This window comes from Amblyomma americanum, chromosome 1, assembly GCF_052857255.1.
Source record: "Amblyomma americanum isolate KBUSLIRL-KWMA chromosome 1, ASM5285725v1, whole genome shotgun sequence".
In the NCBI taxonomy this organism is placed as follows: domain Eukaryota; kingdom Metazoa; phylum Arthropoda; class Arachnida; order Ixodida; family Ixodidae; genus Amblyomma; species Amblyomma americanum.
In genome coordinates this window covers 27,742,718-27,765,899 of record NC_135497.1, presented here as the reverse complement: position 1 = coordinate 27,765,899, position 23,182 = coordinate 27,742,718, and the positions used below count along the sequence as shown (strand labels likewise).

The 23,182-nt window shown below is 45.2% G+C and overlaps 1 protein-coding gene across 1 annotated transcript in view; it reads right to left on the bottom strand.

Annotated features, from left to right (window-relative positions):
• Positions 1 to 21,888, bottom strand: part of Vps8 (vacuolar protein sorting 8) — a 201,730-nt gene extending 179,842 nt beyond the window's left edge. The window contains 6 exon segments of the mRNA XM_077645110.1: positions 245 to 369; positions 4,236 to 4,290; positions 14,331 to 14,454; positions 16,388 to 16,509; positions 21,205 to 21,273; positions 21,675 to 21,888. Coding sequence (XP_077501236.1) covers positions 245 to 369; positions 4,236 to 4,290; positions 14,331 to 14,454; positions 16,388 to 16,509; positions 21,205 to 21,273; positions 21,675 to 21,767 — 588 coding nt within the window. The 5' untranslated portion in view covers positions 21,768 to 21,888.
• Positions 21,889 to 23,182: the final 1,294 nt, after the last annotated feature.

Sequence of the window (23,182 nt, the reverse complement as noted above, 5' to 3'; positions counted from 1 at the left end):
TTTTCACTGATAATTACATTTTCACATTGCAGATTACCCAGAAAATCAAGACATATGAGAAATTAACACTAAAAAAAAAATCACTATTTTTTAAGCACCTGAAAATTCAAAACCTTTTTAATAAATCAGCAGTGTGCAAATAAGTGGTCGCAAGGCAACAATATATCTTGAAGACAGGCTCAGCCCGGCAATGAGTCTTTGAATCGTTAAAACAGCCCACAGAATGTGTGAATCAGTCACAAACCTGGCCCTTGGCATATCCACAAAGCAGCCGGCTGCAGTCATTGTTGAAGCCCAGTGCAGAGACAGATCCATACTCCTCGCCGAGTTGTGTGCTCCCCAGGCACCACTTTAATGCTTGTTCAGGGTCTAGAGAAGAACAACACAGGTTGCTGGTGCCAGAGCTACAATAAACACGACCAGCTGTGTAAAATCACAACAAAAAACTCTTTATGTTATATCCAGAGTTACCCGAATATCAAGAAAGACTGATGAAGTCGAGAGTATGACGGAATCCCGTCTGGCCGGGAAGGCACATTTCAAAAAACAGAGCACCGACCAGTAAAATGAAGTTCGAAGTTGACGTTTCGGCGCCCAGAACGGGGGCCTTGTTCGCAAGGGCCCCGTTCTGGGCGCCGATACATCAACTTTGAACTTTATTTTACAGGTCGGCGCTCCGTTTTTTGAAATCAAGGAAGACTATCAACAAATATGACAGCATGCAATTAGTTTCACACAGGGGAACATCGTTACCGTGAAGACAAAAGGGCACTGCAATTTTTCGTTACAGACGTCGATCACCTAGGACGAATCTGACACGTCACGCAGGCTAACCTACCCCCATGTTGGCCACAGGCAACACAGTCTGCTGCCAACGCGTGCTGGCGCCGCAGTGGCCAGCGTACTATAGAGGGGCAAGCCATCCAGAACTGGTACTTGTGACGGAGTCGCCACACCGCACACCCACTTTTACTGTGTCCCATGTCGAATTCAGCGCCTAGAACATTACTCCTCAAATGGAGCCTTAAGCATGCACACCGAGCACCCTTGACAATGAGGAGTTAGGGTACGCCAACCGATTACATAAGGTTTGCTAACACATACTTGTTTCTTCCACAGCGCGCACAAGCTTGAGCACCCAGAAAACAGGCCTTGGAAGGGTAAAATCAATCAGGAGAGGAAGAGAGAGAGGAAGGAAGGAAGAGGAGGAAAAACTTGTTTCGAATCATCACTGCGATGAGCGGCGAGATTCCAACATGTTGAAATTTTCGCTGCGACGCACCGCACAATCGCTCAGTCACTTGCAGGTGAACCAGCCTTAAGAGTTAGATTTTTCATTTAAACTAAGAAAAAAGAAACAATAAACATAACCCCAATTCATTTTTTGAAATTTGATTTAACTGGTACAGGTCTGTATCCTTTAGATGTGCACCTCAGCTTGCTGGCTGTTGAACAAAAGTTACAGTCGCAAGAGAGAAATAAAGGAGTAAGGACACCAAATTTTGACTGCATGCTTCTTTTTTTGCAATGACGTGCAATGCATTACTATATATGGATCAACACAAGGTATTTGCCTACAACTTCTAAATAATTTATAACTGAATTTCTTCTCTCATGCTGTTTCAGTTACAAGAGTCGAATGATGACTGTGAAGTCAAAGGTCAGTATAGGTCACTAGAGGCACGAAAAAATGCAATATAATCCCTACTTCTTCATTTCATTGTCCTTCTACCTCTTGCGGCAGGCTGACTTTAGCAATGTAGTGAACTGAAACGATTAAGCAGTGATTATACTTGTGTTGTGCTGTTGTGTTGTGTTTTATGGCACATAGGCAACTGAGGCCATTATGCGCCAAGAACAAGGTATAGGAAAAGTCTTTTGTTGAATATCATAGAAATGCAAGAATCATCCTTGCTCTAGCGGCCCTCAAACATTAATATTACCCAGTGAACACATACACAGATTTAATAAATGGCTACAAGTAAAAGCTTTAAAGAGGGCCGGGTAACCTCAGTAGCCTTCCTTGGCTGCAGAAGGACATCGAGGCTCCCAACCAATCAAAATAAAAGCCTCAGCTTTCTTCTCAGGCATGAGAAATTGGCTGAGGTGTACTAAAATTCAAACAAACCAGTGGGTAAAAAATTTAGTCTCTTTTGAGAAATCCAGTTTCGTTAAGAAAGCTAAAAACACATGATTTATTAACAATTGCATCAACTCCTAAAAGCAGTGGGGGATGAAAAGGAATGCATTTATTATAAAATTCAGTAAAATACGTTTTTCTTAGTTCTTCCAGTTCCACACAAGAGAATAAAATGTGGTTAACCGTGAGTTCATCTCCACATTCTTGGCAAACACGTTTGTCTTGTTTTGTTAGTAGGAAGTTGTGCGTAAGGTGCGTGTGGCCTATTCGGAGACGGCATAAGATCACTTCCTTGAAACGTTCTTGGTGCACACATGACTTAAATTCACCTAAAACTGGTTTTACCAAATGTAGTTTATTTTTGACCTCATTGTTCCAAGCCGAGTGCCATTTTTTTCTTAGTTTCCTTGCTACTAATTTCATGCAATCATTAAACGGCATATTTACTTTCATTATTTCCTTGCCATAAGCTTTACCAGCACACACATCTGCTCTCTCATTGCCTTTTATTCCCACATGACACGGGACCCAGCACAGCTTTATATTTTGTCCTTGAACTGTGGCAGTTACTATGTTGTGTATGATGTCACCAAGCAGAGGGGAGCTTGCATTTTTAGAATGGAGAGCTCTAAGTACACTTAAGGAGTCTGTGTAAATAACAGCATTTTTGAGGTTCTCACTTAGTATTTTTTCTATGGTCATACATACTGCGTAGCACTCCGCGGTGAAGATGGAGGAACACTGTGGTAGTCTTACTATCTAGTATGGGCAAATCTCGGCATCATGCATGCGTTGCCTCCGGCAGACTAAACAGCTCATGGCGTGGGGCAAACCTGCCCGCTGATTTGGGGCTTAAACAGTTGGGAACTGAATTTTCAAGTGATGCGGTGAAGCAACACGTTACTGCAGTGCACAGGTGACCAGATATCAGCGACGCGTGCACAATGCATGCATTGATGCATTGCTGTGTGCACAAGCAGGTAGAACTGGTAACAGCCATGCTATGGAAGAAGCAAGATAAAAGAGACACATGGCTGCCCAGCTAAGCCTCCTCACAGCACTCGAAGCTGGAGGGAAAGAAATACCGTAATCAGAAAAGGCACACAAATACAGTAGAAACCTGATGTTACGTCCACGGAAAAAAAATGTGCCAGCCTGGAAATGTAATAGCCAGGAAGCGCGCGTGAGAAGAATATAAATCGTTGTCTGCCGTTTCTTTTCTTTTTCTTCTTGCAAGGGCAGCATGCGTCTGAAATTTGGACGGTTTTGTAGCTCTAGTGACTGTTTGCATGCACAAAATGTCCAAAACGCCATGTAATGGCCCTCCATGTGCATGAGCAGCAGTTGGTGGAGGAGAGGGAGCAGTGAAGCGGGAGGGCACGCAGACCAAGTGAAGTTGCGGCACGCGTGCGTACTTCTGCACTGTTTTCACGGCAGTCACTTTAATCGTACACGATTCTTGTCTGCTGGAACCTAGAGGTTGCAACAAGGGCAATGCGGATGACAGAAACATGCCTCGGAGCCAACCCATGCAACTCTTTCTCAAACAGCGCTGCCATGTGGTGTTTGCCACGGCATAGTTTCTTTTTCACGCCTTCAGTCATTCCCACTCGCACCGCAGATATGATGGAACTGCACCAACAGCTGCAACAAAGTTCACGCCATCCACAAGTGTGCTTGATGTTGGTGTGGGTACAATTACTGAGAAACTGCCAAGCACGGTGGCGCTCAAGCGCTGATGGAGTCTTGGATTCTGCTTTGGCCACTCTGCCATCACCGTTCCGTGTGTGCTGAAAGTAGGCAGTCAAAGTTCTGATACAGAGTAAACCACTACCATGAAGTGACATTCCCTGATGTAGCATGCAGGAATGCTGGCACAGTTACGACAGAACAGCAGAGTCTGTATTGGATGGTTTTCTATGGGAGCTTCTATGGGACAGGCTCACGAAAGCATAGCAGATGGCAACGTAACAAAGTTCTACTGTACTGGAATTCATGAATCTCCGATAAGATTAACAAATTTTCGTGGACCCTTCAAGTTCATTTAAAAGGAGTCTACTGGAATGCCAACACATCAAAAGGCTTCTGAACTCACCAAACACAAGCACCAGGCCATGAAATGTTCCCACAGCTATCACCGAAGACACAGCCTGCAACAAAATGTGAAGTCGAGGGTTTACAGCAGCTATGTAAACAGGCAGCTGCAGCTGCAGCAATACACTACGGTCTCATTGTAAAGACACTTCCGAGACCAAGATGAAATCTCTGCATGAATCGCTTGTTTACAGCTTATTCACAGAGGCTAAACAGACACTGAATAGAAACCCTAGGTCATTTAAAACTGGAAGATAAGCAGTGATCCACTGCTCAATTTTGGTTCCTTAACTTTAACTGGTTAAATGTTTTCTACATGGTGCTAAAAACTTTTTTCAAGTTCAGCATGATTCATGCTATGTAAAAAGCAATAACCCGCTAATGTCAGAAGAACAAAAAGAACAAGATCCAGCAATAACATTATCTTCACCTCATCGTCATCGCTTCAGCGTCACGTGACAATATAAAACCCAGCCTATCATCCAAAAGCTATAAAAAAGTGTTATATATTTGTATTCCTATTTGTCTTGTTGATGTCATCTTTTAGTTTGCACTTGATTTGCTTTCATGTACAGCTATACTTGCACAGAGACTAACATACAATTAAACTCAACCATAGCATAGACATATTGTGACAGCTCCGAAAATTTTATTCAACCACAGAAATTTACTCAGTAAACCTACGAATATGTAGACCTCACACAAGCAAGCATCACCACCTGGTCCATTACCACACTGTTTGCTCTCATGATGACGTAATTTTATGCCCATAGGGCTAAGCATGGCCAAAGAGAGTCATTGGCATCATTTTTAAAATGAAATCGTGCACTAAAACAGAGCACTCTTCTAAAATAAACTGATGGTACAAAACAGGAGAAAAATTAATGGTAATCACACACGTGGTAATGTGGTTGATGAGCACAAGCTATGGAGACACACTCCACAATCATGTTTCAATCCCTTCTATTTATGAAGCTGCCACGGTGCCTCAATGGTTATGGTGCTAGGCTGCTGGCCCGAAAGGCGGGGGGTTCGATACCAGTCATGGCGGTCTAATTTTGATGGAGGTGAAATTGTAGAGGCCCGTGACTGTGCAATGTCAGTGCAAGTTAAAGAACCCCAGGTGGTCAAGATTTCTGGAGTCCTTCACTACGACGTCCCTTATAGCCCGAGTCGCTTCGGGACGTTAAAGGGACTGTGCAAAGAATTCAAAGTCGCTTGTAAATGTTTTCTATGTTTAGAAATGATGCTAATGAGCACTCACACCAAGCATAAGTCTTCGGAACTGAGCTGACAATTTATTATAAATTAAAAAAAAAACGTGTTTTTTAAAATTCGCGGGCCGATTGGTGCGCTCGTAGTGACCAATTTTGGAACTAAAATCGTGGAAGAAAGACGTCACTGTACCATGACGTCGCCAGGCCACCAAACGCTGTCATTTGCTGGAGCCACGGCAGCCACGACGTCACGGGCACATTACCAGTAGCCGTGAAAATCGTCTGCTCGTGCCGCCGTGCGACCGTCTCGGGCAAGCGCGGGCCAGGGTCCTTAAAACCTTCCTGCATTTCTTCCTTTGTGAAGTGGATAAAGTAAGCTTCAGCAATCATTCCACGGACGGTGTTTATGGATCAGTGGATTGTAATAGAAATGGGTATGTCCCGAAGTGAACCAACGTTCGAGAGTTGTGAGTGTTGCACTTTCTTTCAGTTCAAGAAACAGATCTCTACTGGCCATTTTTGGTAACGTCGTAGCCTAGGCTCAAAGAGTCTGTGAGGAATCTTTCAAAAATTAAAGGTGATATTATACTGGCAGGTTGCTGTTCTACTTGGCTATGTACCACATGGTATTTCGCGAAAACCTCTTTGGTCTTTTTGAAGAATCGGACAATTACCTCGTCCGCACACTCTTCAGGGGGCGACCTGTCATTTGGGGGCAAGGAGCAATACAATATATGTATTTTTCAGTCACAGTGTCAGCCGCCCACCATGGAGCCCAACAAGGCGACGGGACAGGAACTTGATAGTAAGTCCTGTTCATGCCAGCTGTACACCTCAACTACAACCTAATATGGCATAAAACAGGGTAGCTGGACACACAAGGTTAACTCAAGCCATCAGAAAAAAAGGAAAAACCAAGAAGGGAGGAGGAGGCAGGAAAGTGAAAGATGAAGAGGAGGACAGGAAAATGCAACTGCCGATTTCCCCCGGTCCGGTCAGCCCAGAGGTGCCGTCTACACGGGAAGCTAGGTTGGGCCAAAATTCAAGTCTGCAGATTGGATTGGATTGCACAGGAGTTTATGGCCACACCATTTGCATCGGGTGGGCATCATACAATGTACAATGCCCAGACCTTGTGAATAAAAAGTAATTAAAAAACAAACAGAAGTGCGCCAAAGAAGGAATACACACACACTAATAATAAAACCTAAAAAAAACCAAGCACGCAACAGAGGGGGAGCACACACAGGCACTATGTGTACGTGTGGGCTCCTGGACAAGTTGCACCATCCAGTATGCTTCTGTAACACCACCTCTTTGGTTTAAGTATTTTTTTTTCAGTTTAAAATGCAAGAAGGTGACATGAAAAATCAAGCTTGGACCGGACGTAATCCACCTGTCCACAGTCATGGCATCCAATTCACCGCACCTTCCTCAAAGGCGAAAAGCTACACTGAGCACTCTAGCCAGTTCTGGTTTGGTATGGTTTATGCGGGTTTAACGTCCCAGAGCGACTCAGGCTATGAGGGACGCTGTAGTGAAGGGCTCTGGAAATTTCGACCACCTGGGGTTCTTTTACGTGCACTGACATCACACAGCACACGGGCCTCTAGAACTTCGCCTCCATTGAAATTCGACCGCCGCGGCCGGGATCGAACTCCCATCTTTCGGACCAGCAGCCGAGCACCATAACCACTCAGCCACCGCGGCGGCCTTTAGCCGGTTCTGATGCCGCATTTTTTTTTTTAGTGCGCTAGAACATATAGCGGCCATTCCCCACATTTAGCCATTGTGCGTTTGTCTATTTGTATGTTTGTCTACAGACAGTTTTAGGCAGGCTGCTCACCTGCCCACCGGCGGGTGGGCTACCTGCCAAGGTGTGTGTGCGTGTGCGTGCGTGCATCTGTGTGCGCACGTGCACATGTATGAGCGTGCACGAGCACGCACGTGCATACGTGTTGCATGCGTGAATTGCTCAGGAAGAGCAATTCAAACAAACCAACCCAAGCAACCCAACTACCACCAATGGCAGCACCTGCCACAGAAGGGCAGTGGCGCATCGCTTGACCCCTGTACCACTGCGCCAGGAGTGGCAGGAAGACTCCCAGGGATCTATGAATGTATAGAATGAACAATTCTGCATATATGGAGATTAACCCATTATCGCTACGTGAACAAATGCCATTTGTGGACACTGAATCTGAACACCGGAACCGAAGTGGAAATTGAACTGCTAGCACACCTAATTCGCCTTTGGGATAACTACGCAAATCAACTATCGTTTTTTTCTTTAGACCAGCAATGATGAGTTAGACAACGATGTGGAATGGTCGGATTTCAGTTCCGATAGAGACATTGCCCCAGAGGCCCAGGACATCAGCGCGTGCTCACACGCATTTCACTTCATCGTTCACATTGTATATTGTGTAGTGCGCTTTATTTGTAAATGAAAGTAATTTCATTTGGTGCATTAGGGTCTTTGCAACTTATGGACAAGATATTTTATCAACTGAGCTAGCAGATATTTTATTACAATGATGTCAAGGAAGACCAAGCCCCGTTTTCACCCACGGAACCCATCCGCCACCAACCGAAAATAAAAAATAGAGAAAAGAAGGAAATGCAAGCTCGGCTATCAAAAAAACAACAGAAATCGGAACAAGTGCAATGTGCAGCACATCCCACATCTACCTCCACTTCGTGTCCTTATGCGACAGCTTTCTCAGTGACACAGCAGTTGTATTCCCTAACTTGAAAGTTCAGAAGAGTGGTGGATCGGGCTAGTTGGTGCACTTTTGACATTTTTTGAAAGCGCTAGAACAACACGGACAAGGAAGGAACAGACAGGGACAAGCGGTTATAGCCTCCAGCGCTCTGGCGTTGAAACTGTGGTGAGAGAAGACAGCAAAGACATCTTCCTTAGCACTCGTCCCTGTCTGTTCCTTCTTTGTCCGTGCTGTTTTAGCGCTTTCGAAAAATGACAACTTGAAAGGCCACAGAAAAGTGGTGTATTATGTACGCAGCTGAAAATGGCAAGAATGGTAGCTAAGAACATGTGCAACGTTTTCTATATTTCATTTTTTTTAATCAACTTCTGGCTCAGTTCAGCAGCTTATTTTTCTTTTGCTTGTGCTCTTTCTGTGGGTGGGGGGGTTCAGCATATTAAACCAATAAATTTTTTTAAAGTTTTGCACACACAGGTCTGGCGTTTTTTTCTCTGGGAAGTATAATCAACAAGCTACAGTTTAATGTATTACAATGTGCACTGCATACACCACTTCTTGAGGAAATAATTGTAATTTTAAAAAACTCAAAATCTGTCATTTTTTTGCAGTAGCAATAGAGTTAAAGGCCCAAACGAAACACTCGGCATCAGCTCAACCACCAGGATTCGAATTCCGAGCTTGAGTCATAATAAAAAGTGTCACAATCTGCCGCAGCAGCCACATCTAATTGGTCGAAGTGCCAGAAGTGGATGTGGTGGTTTGGATGCAGTGAAAAGGGTCGAAGAAACACACAGCATGCCCAGATGCTCAAGGATAGCCAACATGGAGGCGCGCTCTGAAGCGGAGCCTCTCGCTTCCAAGAAAACTCGTCGGTGTTACTGCACTTTTCGGTACGTGAACTGGCGATAAACTGAATAAGGGGCTTTCTCTTGGTCTTGTCTATAACAAATTAGATGGACAATAAACTTGGACTGGTTTTGATTTGTTTGGACGATTCAGTGGCTCCTAGGCCTAACGAGCACTGATTTATTGTAGAAATTGTTCTCTTCATTCAAACCGGATGGCGCCATTATCACTGGAGTTATCTCGTCTGCATCCTTGAATGATGTAACCAAGCATGCAACGTAAGGCATAATGTCCCACAAAATGTTTGTGTTTACCTCGTGCAAACATTCATTTCCTACTCTAGAACTCTGTATTAGCTGTTGAAGCATTGTGCATGATGATCGTGAGTAATGTCTGGCAGCATGAAACCGTTCAAGTGCACGGAATGGTCAGTCACCAGCGATGCGCTACTAAGCCAACATGTTTGACATGCCAGAGGTGGTTTTTCGGCGTCCCTTACAGTTCTCGATAGGCACAGTGGTGTGGCTCTGTATTGAGATCGCCGGTTAGCTTGCAAGTTAGTTTTCAAGCGTCACTGTGGGCATGCGTTCGCTTCGTACCATGGCGAACCTATGAAAACACCATCTGCGAAGTCTCCCAACGCATATATAAAGAGAAGCACAGCAAGAAATCTTTTATATCTCATCCCTTTTATTATCTGCTGCAGAAAAATTAAAAACATAACAGCGGCATCACTGCAGTTCTTGCAGTGCCTGCATAAAAGGAATGAAAAACGTAAATTACTATCTGCCCAACCATCTGATCATAGCACCAACTTACGTTCATCGATGTTGCAGACGGGAAGTCGTCACGGCGTCTTTATGGTTCAGAACGGCACTGAGCATGCATTGCGCAGCAAGTGAGCGCATGCCACAAATATTCCTTTCCACTGCTTTTTCACCTCAAGATAAATGTAAAACGGCGTGTTGTGCGAACAAGCTAGCGGCCCTTTATTTAACGGCGATCAACGGCTGTAACGACCGCCTTCTATTACTGAAAACCATGCGTAGTTGCTACAATATTTTCTTCTTTAAGCACATCTCCCATCTTTACGGTGCAGAAAAGAGTACCTGAACAATTGTTTCTATTTGATGAAGTCCAATGGGTAAATAAAGCAGCTGTGACATTACCCATTTACAGTGGAACCCGAAACGCAACTAAACTTGTGGCTGAATTTTTCTTCTGTCACATTGGTCGTGTTCCATTTCTCGGCAGAGAGCAATAGTGCCGCTGGATGTTACGCTGCGGCACCCGCAACACAATGACATCCTGCCACCGCTCACAATCGCAACCGAACTGACATCCGCTTCCGGTGTACTGACCGATCAGGTGTGGCCACAGTGGCAGATTATGACGTTTTTTATTATGACACAAACTCAGAATACGGCCCCAGGGTCCCCTTTTCCTAGGACAAGTCGCTGCCATGCACAGTTAAAAGTGGGTGCTCAGGTCCATGGTGGTGCACTGCTCACCAACGTTCCCCTGTGGGGATGCCGCTGTGGATGCTCGAGAAACTGTGGTGTTGCAACTCACCAACCCCTGCAGGGGGCTCCAATGCTTAGGCAAATTTTGCAAAGTGGAGTAGATTTGTAATAAGGAAGTAACAGCTCCCAAACATGGCCAAGGAATGCACCATCCCAGGTATGGGAAGGTTTAACCCATACAAGCTCGACTTCTTGGTGTCATAACTAGGCTTGTGCGAATATTCGTACGTTTCGAATATCGAAGCGAATAATGTGGTATTCGATTCGGGCTTCGAATCGAATAGCAGTGTTCGGAAATCTCGAATATTTTCGAAGTGTTTCGAAGTTGGAGTCTTTAGGAACAGTGCCTTTATATAGAGCTATGAAAGAGTGGTAATTATTAAATATACTGAAAGTGGCGATTGGCGACATGTAGAATCGCACCAATGAGCGCTTGAAACTAGACTTTTACCCTTTGATCCTTAATCAACCATGAGGAGCCGTGTGCTTTAGAGAATATTAGTCCCTCGTGGTAGCACTGGACTAATGTCATAAGATATAGACTGCAAGTTCAGGAAATGTAACCGAAATTAGTCGTCAGTGCATCTCCTATGCAAACAATGTGTGAAGTTCGTGGCGGCACCATTGCACTACGTCAATGCGATCAGGTAGATTGGGCTCCTAGAGCACGCTTGCCCTAAATTAGAAAATCGACTCCGAATTGTCATTTCGCAGGGTTCACGACCATTCCGGAATCACAGAAGCTCGTAAATCAGCTCAAATATATGCACAGCATTCATAAGCACTCCGTAGAGGATGCGGCAACGCGAAGCGAAGACCACATCAGAAAACCAGAAAACTCCCTGGCCGCAGCCATGGATTGGATTGGATTGGCCATATTGGTGATTTTTTCTGGCTGCTCTTTAGACGGTTCGGCGTTGTGGCTATTATTGGGCTATACGCTCCCAGAAAACCTGATTGGTAAACAAAACGTGTTTCAAGGAGTGCTCTACGTTTGCTTAGCTGTTGATGCAGTTTTTTTTTTAAGCAAAAGCTTCACTATGCTTTGTTTTCAAGAGGGCAGCGTCACTGATCTCCACTAGGTGGCTGGATGCTGCTTTCCGAAGTGGGCGCAAGTGAAGCCACTGGAAGTTCAGTGGCATGTCCCGGAAGTTCGGCGTCTGCTGTGTATTTCAAAGCAAAAAGTCTGGTCTTTCGCCCTTCCATTCTCAGTTTTTCGCGTTGTTTTCGTGTAACGGCTACTGTAATATCAAAGGAATAAGCAAGCTCAACGCAAGAAATGTGTGCATTGTTTGGGGAACCCTGTAATTTCAGAGAAACTGAAGAAAACAGGCATGCCACTCCGCACCATCTGGCAACACTGCGTGGTTGTCACTGTAGGAACGTTGAGTGTTGGTTCTGCTGCGCGTGAGCGTGGTTAGTCAGTTCTGTCGCGTTAATTCTGCCGATTTTTTTAAATGGGTGAGAGTACGACGAAACCATGGATGAGCTGCCTCCTAAGATGTGCCGGAGTGCGATCTGGGATTTTTTTGAGCGTGGACCGAAAGACGCGAAGTGTTGCACGTGCAAGATGAACCTGAAGACGCCGAGCGGCACTACCACAACTCTGATAAATCACTTGAAGCGTCATCCACAACAATTCAAGCGGTTTGAAAAGATGCGCGGTGTCCAGAGTGGCAAAAAGGCAAATGATATGAAGAAGCTTGAAGCAAGTGTTCTGGTATTTGGACCTTTCAGGGCATTGCTCAAAAGTGACAGCGCTCGAGCCAGGTTGCTAACAAAGAAAACGGCATTGTTCCTTGCTACCGGCCTTCATCCGTACTCAGTTGTAGAAGAGCCAGGGTTCGTAGCAATGATGCAAGCTGTTGCTCCCGAGTACCAGCTACCGTCCAGGACTACGTTTTCCCGGAGTGTTGTGCCGGAACTATACTCTAAGGAAGTGGAGCGAATAAAAGGCGAACTTCAGCATTTTCAAAATGGAGTTCAGTGTTATTCACTGACAACGGACAGCTGGACGTCAAGGGCAGGAGACAGCTATATTTCGCTGACGTGCCACTTGCTGAATGCCAACTTAGAACCTCACAATTTCAACCTTTCCTGCAAGCACATGCCTCAAGGCCACACAGCTGAAAACTTGAAAAATGCTCTGCTAGAGCTTGCTGCTGAATGGGATCTACCGCAGGATATTCTGGTTTATATTGTCACTGACAATGGGCGGAATTTTGTTTCTGCGGTGGCGTGGACACCGTGGCATGGACTTCAATGCTTTGCACATACACTGGAGTTGTGCATCAATGACGCTAAGAAGCAAACGCCCCACTTCGAGGTGCTTTGTACCAAGGCACGAGCAATTGTCAGACATTACAAGAGGAGTGCTGTTGCAAGAACACGCCTCAAGGATGTGCAAGCCAGCATGGGAATAGAACCCCTGGAGGTCATTCAAGACGTTCCCACACGGTGGAACAGCGAGTATGAGATGATGGCACGGCTCCTGAAGCTGCGCCCGGCAATTTCCTTGGACTTGTCGGAACAAGACACGATTGATAATTTGTCGTCAACCGAGTGGCACCTAATGGCTGCAGTAACATCAGTGTTGAAATGTGTAGAGGATGCCACTAGGGAGAGCTGCTCGGAGAAGCACCCGACCCTCTCACAAGTTGTGCCACTAATACACTGCATGCAACTCCTGTTGGCACAGAAGCAGCATGGTGGTGGCGAAGATGTCATATTTGCGGGAAACCTGCTCCAGAACATGAAGTCCCGCTTTGTGGATATAAAAATGCAAATCCCATGTGCTTTGAGCACGGTCTTAGATCCTCGATTTAAGTCAGTGTGCTACAGTCATCCCAGTGAGGCACAGTGGCTGAAAAGTCAGGTGTGTTCGGCATTGGAGAAAAGTCTTCCACTGAAAGGAGACGGATTCCAGCATTACTGCATCTGCACCAACTACTGACAGTGATGTGTGGAGCGTTTTTGGAGCTTTGGCCTCGACCAGCACTGTGAGCACTGCATCAAGACGGCCACTGCTAGAGTTAGAGGACTACCTGCACTCACCTCTGAGGCCTAGAGCAGAAAACCCCTACCTCTGGTGGAGGACCAGTGGCAAGGACACCTTTCCACAGTTGGCAAAGGTTGCTCAATTATACATTGGGATACCAGCAACACAGGTGTCCAGTGAAAGGCTATTTTCAGCGTCTCGAAATGTTGTCACGAGAAGGAGGGAGCTCCTGCTTCCTGAACACGTGGAGCAGTTGGTGTTTCTGCACAGCAACATGCTGTGAGCATCTCAGCCAGAGAGCATGCAGGAGTGCCAATAAATATTCTAGACTATTCTAGATCCTTGTACTAGTTGTGCTTTTCTTTCATTCAGTTACCTTGTGAATTCTAGAAACTACAAGTTTCAGTGTAAATATATATTTTTTTTACAGCTGTGTTTGCATTCGCAAACCATTCGCTTCGCTTCGAAAATATTCGAACAGAATGACTATTCGCTTTGAACTTGAAATTCACTATTTGCACATGCCTAGTCATAACGCATCATAATGCAGCAAATGCTTGCAAATCTGCAGACGACCCCCCTAAGGCATGCACTGCACTGCACTCTTGGGGCTTACATGTTCATTAGAGGTGCCAACATTCTACAGTGACACTTCTGTCCAATCAAATTACACTTCCATATAGGCTGTTTGCTTAGATGTGCAGCACTGTTGCATAAAAATGAAACCAAAGCATTGCACAGCTTGCATCAGGGCCATATCTGAACCACTCCACTTTCGGGTCTCACCATGGCAGTGGGCTTTCCGGAGTCTACACGCTCAGCAGCTGACCGCAACTGGGATGAAACACCGCGCAGGATGACATGCCGCAGGATGCTGTCTGGATGTCCCCGAGTACCACTGCGACGGTCACTGGTAAAAGAGCTGCCACTGTTGATGTGCAAAGCACCTCTCACCTGGCAAAGCCAATGCTAGCATTAGTACTGCCCCGCCATTTGACGTGTTACCAGCTAGTTTCAGTTTCAATGTGTTGTGGACTGACTCGTATGCATACTGTACACTGCCTAGTGCATCATCTTATATTGGATCAGAAATCTCATTTGGGCAAGTTGGTGATGGTTCATGTTCACAGCGTGAAGCAGACAAGGATGAAAGACATGAAATGACAGGGATGGGCATCTACTACCAACTGATTTTATTGCAGCTTACAGACGTTGATTTTATAACAAGCCATTACCACATGGCAATCAAGCAACCATGAAATAATAACAAGAGGCTAAACATTTTTTTTTCTGTCAAACACAGGAAGCAACACATGAGCTAGTGTTATCCAGACTACCAGGGTTGATAATAAACAGCAAAGTGAGGGCAGGACAAAAGCCGGATCAAAATCAACAGTATAGGAAAAGGCTTTCCACGGGAAGGCGATCTTTAAACTAGCAGAACTTCGCTAAGCAGGGCTTCGTAAAACTAGGCTTTTGTTTCACCAACTAAGCTTTTTTGTCAAGGATTTCGTTGTTTTATTTTGTTTTTTGCAGCCGGCTCTCGCCCCGCCTTCGGTTTTTTATGAAACCCTGCTTAGTGCGGTTAAGCTTCTTTAAAGATCGCCTTCCCGCGGAAAGCCTGTTTCTATGCTGTTCATTTTGATCCGGCTTTTGTCCTGCCTCCACCCTGCCGTCTATTACCAACCTTGGCCGTCTGGATTACACAGTATCTCATGTGTTGGCATAATTCAGGTTGACAAAAAATAATAGTTTAGCCTCTTGCCATTTCATGACTGCTTGGTTGCCATGTGGTAATGGCTTGCCATAAAATCACCATCCGTAAGCTGCCATAAAATCAGTTGGTAGTAGGCGCCCATCCCTGTCATTTCGTGTCTTTCGTCCTTGTCTGCTTCGCGCTATGAAGTCAACATCATCTTATGTTACCTACTCCATGTGTCTGAGGTCCCTTCGTACACGAAGACCCACCTACTTCCTAAATAAGGTTTCATTCTTCGTTCCTAGCGGCTTCATCCCACAGTGTTGTGTAATGTTAACCCAAAGGAAAGGCTGAAATACAGTGACTGCCATGGAACAAAGAATAAAGCCCCTTTATTACTGACGATGTGTGTCTGCATATGCCATATACCATACCATATACAAAGGGATCACATGACACACAGGATAAGGAACACGAGACAACACACTAGACAATTTACAATATACCAGCTAGCCAATCTATAAACACACTGAAACCAACATCCTGGCATTGGGTAAGCTATTATGTATTAGCCCCTTTAAAACCACAACATGCACTACCTAGAGTGCTTGCCCAAGGCCACGGACATAGTCACACATGAATTTATCATTTCTGCCCTTAATTTCCGCCACGAAAAACATGAATGTCTTTCCAACATTACAGCATGTTTCATTGGCTTCTGTACATGCCTGCACAGCACCTGTACAGCACCTGAGAAAGGAATCATTGCACCAAAATCTGCAAAAGAGATATAACCTTCAATTCTTGGCTGTATATATGACACTGCTAATAAGCCACAAAGTTTGCTGCCAATATTACTAATTTACTAATCAGAATTTAACCCCCTAACAAACACAATTTTCGTCACGAATGGACCTTTAGTACCCGTAGTGCTACTTCTTGCAAACCAAAAAAATGCTTTGGACAAGCCCTACTCACCTCAAACGACACAGGGTACCAGAAACACATGACAAGCTCGACTCCTCATGAATTCCAAATGCCTTCATCTCTTCACAGCCCGTGAAAAACCCCAATAAACAATATGCGAGGCATCTGCAGCCTTACCCTTGGCAAGACTACTGGCCACACACCATGCGGGACTCACATCTTCTCTGCAGCTACATTCCTGGAGTCGGCACTGCTGACAGACACTGAATCACAGGCTTCATGGAAGAATGCACCAGCCTGGTTGGGTACTTCTTCATCGCTCAATGAGCCTCCGTCTGCCTGCATCAAAAAAACTGCCTCTTAAGGGTAGCCACAATTAGTGGCTTTTGAGGAAAGGAAATGGCACAGTAACTTTCTCACTTCTTGGTGGACACCTCAACCACTCCATGTGGGAATGGAGGAAAGCGGGAGTGAAAGAAGGGAGAAAGAGGTGCAGTAGTGGAGGGCTCTGGAATAATTTCGACCACCTGGGGATCTTCAACCTGCACTGACATGGCAGCACATGGCTGCCTTCTGCGTTTTGCCTCCATCAAAACGCAACTGCCGCTGTTGGGTTAGAACCCGGGTAATCCGGCTCAGTAGCCAAGCGCCCTAACAACTGAGCCACTGCGGCAAGTAAGGGAAGCCACAAACACCGCACAATGCTCACAAACAAATGCACTCAAGGTCCACAGTTTCGTCATTAGCAAAGTACACAACCAACTAAACAGTGCTCAACACGATTTGTGAACCAGCATCACTGGTTATAACATTGTACAGAAAGACACAAGTGTGAAAACTTCAGCCGTGTTCAGTGTCCTCTTGATCCAGTCTTTAATGTTATGAATCCTGATGCCGAAGGGTAGAAGCTTGAAAAATGAGCGCACATAATTCACCAATTGCGGCCAATAGAAAAGTGGGCATGCTGGCTCTTAATCAGCGCTACTACAGCCCACCACCAGTATACCTTCGAAGCATAAACCTGAAACTGAATACATATGTTGCACTGTTTGGATGTCTTCTTGAACAGATCCAACATGGAAACCTTAACTTTTACAACCACAGCATGTTCAGTACAAGCTTTCTGCAGCTTCCCGCGTGCACATAAAAAGCAATGCAAGACTAAGCACATGAATTAGCACATTATTGTCTAAGCTTAATGACAAGTAGAAAACAATAAAAACCATAAACTGTGCTGGAAATACCTTCACCTGCAAGAAATACCAGGTTTTTTCTAACAACACCCCTACCCACTTAAAAAAAAGGGGGGGGGGGGGGGGGGGGGGGGGGGAACATACTGTCCCCAGTAATATAGAAGGGCACATAAGAGCTAGTGTCAGATAAAATAAACATTACACAAGTTAAAACTCCTGCTCTGATACTTTCTATATACAATAACTCCTTCAATGGCCAAAGCCACTTCTTTACTCATTTAGGGTTTTGTGATTTTATAGGGTTTAATATCCCAAAGCGACACAGGCTATGAAAGACCTGCAGTGAGGGCTGTGGATAATTTTGACCACCTGGGGTTCTTTAATGTGCACTGACATCGCACAGTACACAAGCCTCTAGCATTTCGCCTCCATCTTAATGCGACCACTGTGGCCGGGATAAAATCCTCGTCTTTCAGGTTAGCAGCCGAGCACCATAACCACTGAGCCACCGCAGCAGCACTTCTTTATTTAAAGGTCAAAGGAGATTGCTTTACCAGTCTTTTTTGTATCGATGTGTAACAAAAGTATTCTTCTGGTGGTTCCTAATCTATCGTTCCTAATATATACTTTGTGACTGTGTCATCTGTTCAGTACATCCTCCATTAGGTCTAATTGTGCCTTAGCAGAGGACATCCTAGGCAAATACATGTCACACGTCTTCCAGCAAGCTGGAAAACACACTGGTGAATGCAAAACACTGGCTGGTTGGCAAGAAATACCCTGGCAAAGTTTACAGGATACGCTATGCTAGTGCAACTGGCCTAGCATTAAAGAAAGAAGCAAGTCTGCAATAGTCAGGTGGCACTGATGTGACCTGTCCATAAGAGCAACCACACAACTAATGCGTTATCTGTGCATTCGGAGAACTTTACACCTTCACACCGCGACGTCACAAAGATGCGTTAGCACTGATGCCTGTAGCGACTTTCATACGGTAGGCAAAACAGCTTCCGCCTGACTGTGCCTACCGCAGATACCACAGCTACTGGCAGAACTGTGCAGCTGCATCGTGGACACGTGCTACACAGGCAGCATGTACTGAGCAGCTACATCACTATGGGATGCACGCAGTAGCAGAAAAGGGGAATTAAGTGAGCACTAATAGGTTTCTCGCAAATAAAAAAGCATAGCAGCAATGGGCCGCGGTAGAAAAGTGCAAAGCCTGAGCCTCAATGCCCTCTCTCGCTCTAAGCAACTAAGATAACAAGAAAGCTGTTGCGTTCATTCGCCGATACACCAGCATAGTGTGCTCAAAACTGCGAAAAAAAAAGACAGATTTAGTGCCACACATAATCATCGTCATACTGCAACAGTGAGAAAGACGCAACAGTGCACCGCCAGCCCTTAGCCTCTGTCCCTGCATCGGACCATGTGTTTCATCTGATGCTGAAATAGAAGAATTAATAGGGACGAAAAAAAAAAGTTTTTTCAGCCCCAAACAGGTTGACCAAACTTATACCCCAGATTTGTGGCACTGAACGACCTGGGTGCAGGATAAAACATCAGCATACCTTCATCCGCTGTATGGAAGGAGTGGTATACAAGACACCCCTGACCTGTGGAATTTCCTATATAGGGCAAACGGGGAGGTTCATCAACAAACACCTTGGAGAACATGACAAAAAGGTAGAAAATAATAAAGATAAATATGCAAATTAGGCCAGTCATGTTAAAATGTGCAAGTGTGAACCTCGACTGGGAAAAGCAAGGATTCTAGGCAGAAGCAAGATCAAGCAGGCGAGGCTATCATTGGAAGCCTTTCACCTAGAGAAAAAGGCAGCCTTGTGCGTGAGTGATACATCAGTTGAACTGTATGGGGCGGGGTACGATTTTCTACGCAAAGATGATAGTGCGAGGCTATAAGCCACGGCTTTGGTAAGGCACATGGAGTGAAAACATGGGTGTAGCCTGAGGCTATAAATGTATGTGCTTTTCTCGGGCAACAAACAGTTGGAAGCTGGTGCCTGTCGTCTCCTCATCTCTTTCGTGTATGTGAATTTTTTTAGTGCCAAGGTGTTTTTCAAAGTTTCAAGATGCTAAACGAACAAGCCTGGCAAAGATGATTGGGTGCAGCCTTAGCTGGCAACATACTGCGCTACAGATGTGTCAGCAGACAGCGAGCCCAGACAATGCCAGTGTTTCTCCTAAAAATTTTACTGAAGTGAGATCACGCCAGCTAGTGCAGAGTGTTGCACACTGGTTAATTTATTCAAAAGCTAGCATAGAAATCAATGGCTGCAATGCTATTTTATTTGCCACCAACCACATATACAATTTGGGCAAGTTGGTTTTCTATGCAGAACCTTGTTTCTTGCGCTTTTACGTTCAACGCATATACAATGCACAGTGCAGAAGTATTCCTGGAATACACCGTACGTTGTCAACGTGGGCACGTGCACTTTGGGCGAAATTACTATGTTCAAGGCACCAGCCACTCTTGAGACTAGCAGAAACTAAAAACGTGCTTGCAAGCCTCCCAAACCCACACTCAAGCCCTTTACGCCACACCACTCTCTGGCTTCTTGCCTACAGCGAGCCCGCTAGCGACTGCAGCACCACCTATTTTGTTTGCAAACATGCAGGAGGTCTATAGATCAACAGGGACAACAAAATTATCCTTGCAAAATAAAAGAACTAAATAATGTGGCTTTTGCTGGTGTCTGCACTAATCCAAATGGCCCTTACCCCAATGGACAAAAAGAAACATTACTATTGCCTACATGCACACACTGGCTCACATTTTAGTCTTTCCGAACTTAGGGCAGGCTCTTATGTGCCTCAAAGCGATATTTGTTGAGTCGAGGAAAGCAGGACAGTTGAGACACCAACCGGACAGCTTTATTCCAGCCAGGCGAATACCGGCACGAGGTACTTGTATAGCACTTCTTGACACCTGACATGGCCAGAAGCCGCACAAATACCTTACGCAAGATGTGTAACCACACCAGAGACCACCATACACACCAACAGTTTACAGTGAGGTCTTGAAAAAAAAAATAGTGCCTCAACCCATCATGATACCAACAATATGACCTTATTGCCGAACTAGAGTAAATTCTCAAATGCAATTAAGCACGAACACACTAGCAAAGAGCTCCCAAGAAACTTTGTCATTTAGAACAGTCGATGTTTCAAGACTCGTGCACTACTACCCGTAATGCAAGCTATGCAGGCACAATCAGAGGCATAGAATGATACCATTCTCAGCACTCATTAAGCTCAAGCTTTCTGTTATTCGAAAACTAGCTGGTAATGGAAGCAAAAACAACGTTTCTGAATCTAATGACCTTTGCACTACATCACACACAGCACTGCTTGTTCTATCCAGGCAACACAACCCCTGCCTCAGTGCATAGCTAATGTGATCATTTCAGATTAAATTAAGCAACATGAAACATCTATACAGAGCTCTAGGGCCATAAGAAGACGAAGCTGGTACTGTTTCATAACCACTACTGTGATCTACACCTTGAACTTCCTTGCATTGGCTATTTATGTGCGAAGCTTCTGTCATCTACTAAGCAATATGAGCAAAGCAGAATGACTGAGCAGGTAGTACATGACGGTTACATGTTGCAGAGAGGTTGCGTAGAAGCTGAACAACTCGGCAATCTCAGTGCAAAGAGTGCCTATAACAGGCAGCATATAACGCGACTGAGCTGTGCCACGAACCTGTGCGACACAGAGCCACACGTTTCTCGGTTCCGGTACCCCAAACCCGGAAAAGCTCGTTTGAAATCAGACTACTTCCCGTCAAAATGACTTCGTCAAATGCACTTACTTCATTCAAGATGCTCTCCAACGTTGGCGGATTTTCGACAGGCGGAAGCTCAAATTCCTTGTCGTCCAACTGCGCACACAGCACATTGAAATTTTAGCTGACGAAAAGCCGCTTTTGCTAATCGGTGCGGAGTGCTGTTTACTTTCCCCCTTAAACTGGGAGCTTACTACAGGCGCATTTCCAGCTGCTGCAACTAAATGACACGACCGAAAACATCGTCTGGTACCGCAAGCAACGCTGAACAGCAGCCTTCCAACTTGACTCAGTAAAATGAAAACGTGGGCAATTCGGTGATGCATATTTAAGAAATTCTCTGCGCTATAAGGACGCAGGCACAATAAAGCAGCTCGGTATTTCGCGCTTGCCACCGAGTTCTTTTAGCGCCATAAATTAGAAGACAGTGCCAACATTTTCTTAAAAGCATGGACAAGACGAGCATACTGTGCTACAAAAGGCAATGACAGTCTTACTTCTTCTATGTTAAAGGCAAGGACAGTGTTTTCGGAAGCACTAGATGCATTCAGAGTCCTTCTGTCAGCCGCAACAGTGTCAAATTCGTCCATCGCGCAACCGCCCCTACAGACCCTAGCCCATGCCACCCATTTCTAGCCGTTCTAGCGGCCAGCGCTTCCTCGGTTTGGAGTTTAGAGGAGGCGCTGTAGCGGCCTAGTGGTTCTGCCCCATGGATAGGCAGATGGATGGATGATAATAGTTGTACAGTTTGAGTGGCAGCTTGCGTCGTCTAACTTATACTTCTCTCCTTGTTAACTAATTTTTTTGTTAAAAAATGCAGCCAGACCTTTTTCTCTCAAACTTTATATTGCTGCTCGCGTGTAATATCTGCTGCTAATGTATAAAAGTAGGAACCCTAATGGAAGGAATAAGCAAGTAGGGTGGCTAGACTTTGGAGTTGTGAAGATCGCGGCGCTTTCCCTGGGCCGCACGTGACCCCTCTGCGCACCGATTCCGCCAGGGGGAATGCGGCGCTGCAGCTAGCGGCGCGGTAAGCTCAGCCACTCAGCCAGCCGTGTCGGCCTTGCACACGCCGTTGCAGTTTTAGTCAGTTTAGTTCGTTTCGTCGCCTGTATTGGAGTGACTATAGCAGCGTCTTTCTATGCGAGGGCGAGATGCCTTCAACAGCAAAAGTGGCTGCGGAAAAAGTGGAAGTAGCTGTAGGCCATCACAGCTATGCTGAGTGACACTGCGATGCGCGGCTGATGTATTACATTGCAGGCTATGTGGTTAAGAAGGGTGTGTTGACAGCTCATTGTGAAGCCTGCAGAAGCTCCAGGGACTCCGGAATAGGGAGGGAGGGAGGGGGGAGGGGCGGTTGCCCCCCAGCATTTCTCCGGAGGGGGCAGCGCCCACTCCCAAGACTCCAACTTCTTGCACACAGATCAGATTTCTCACAAACGCTTCAAGTTCAGGACGTTATAAATGTAAAGCACAGTGAGGCTGAGCTCGTTCACTTCATGTCCAGCCTTAAAACGTTTAATTTCAGTAACCTAAAACAATCATGTCCCATCAGAAATTGTTAATTGACTGAACTCTGTTCATGAGCATGGTTACCATCAGTATGAACAAACTTTTTTAATGCAGTCGATCACTCCTTATCTCTACATCTTTATATATATAAAGTTGCCCATTTCAATTCACGTTTTATATGCATTACAATTAAATACCCTTTTGAACAGCGAAATATGAAAATATTACCAAAAACCAAATAAAATTAATTAAACATTTAAATAAAAGACGGAATAAACAGACAACCAACTCAAAAACTCGAAGACCTGGCCCCCACACACACAAAAAAAAAAGCTTCCGGGGTCCCAGCAGAACAGCATGTCTATGATAAAGCGCAACATACCCAAAGAACTTCCAGCTAAGGCAAGTAATGAGTTGGACCTTGGGGGCCTTTTACAACCGCCAGTATCATTTTGCAATCTTGTCAACGTACTGGTAAACAAACTTGCATTCA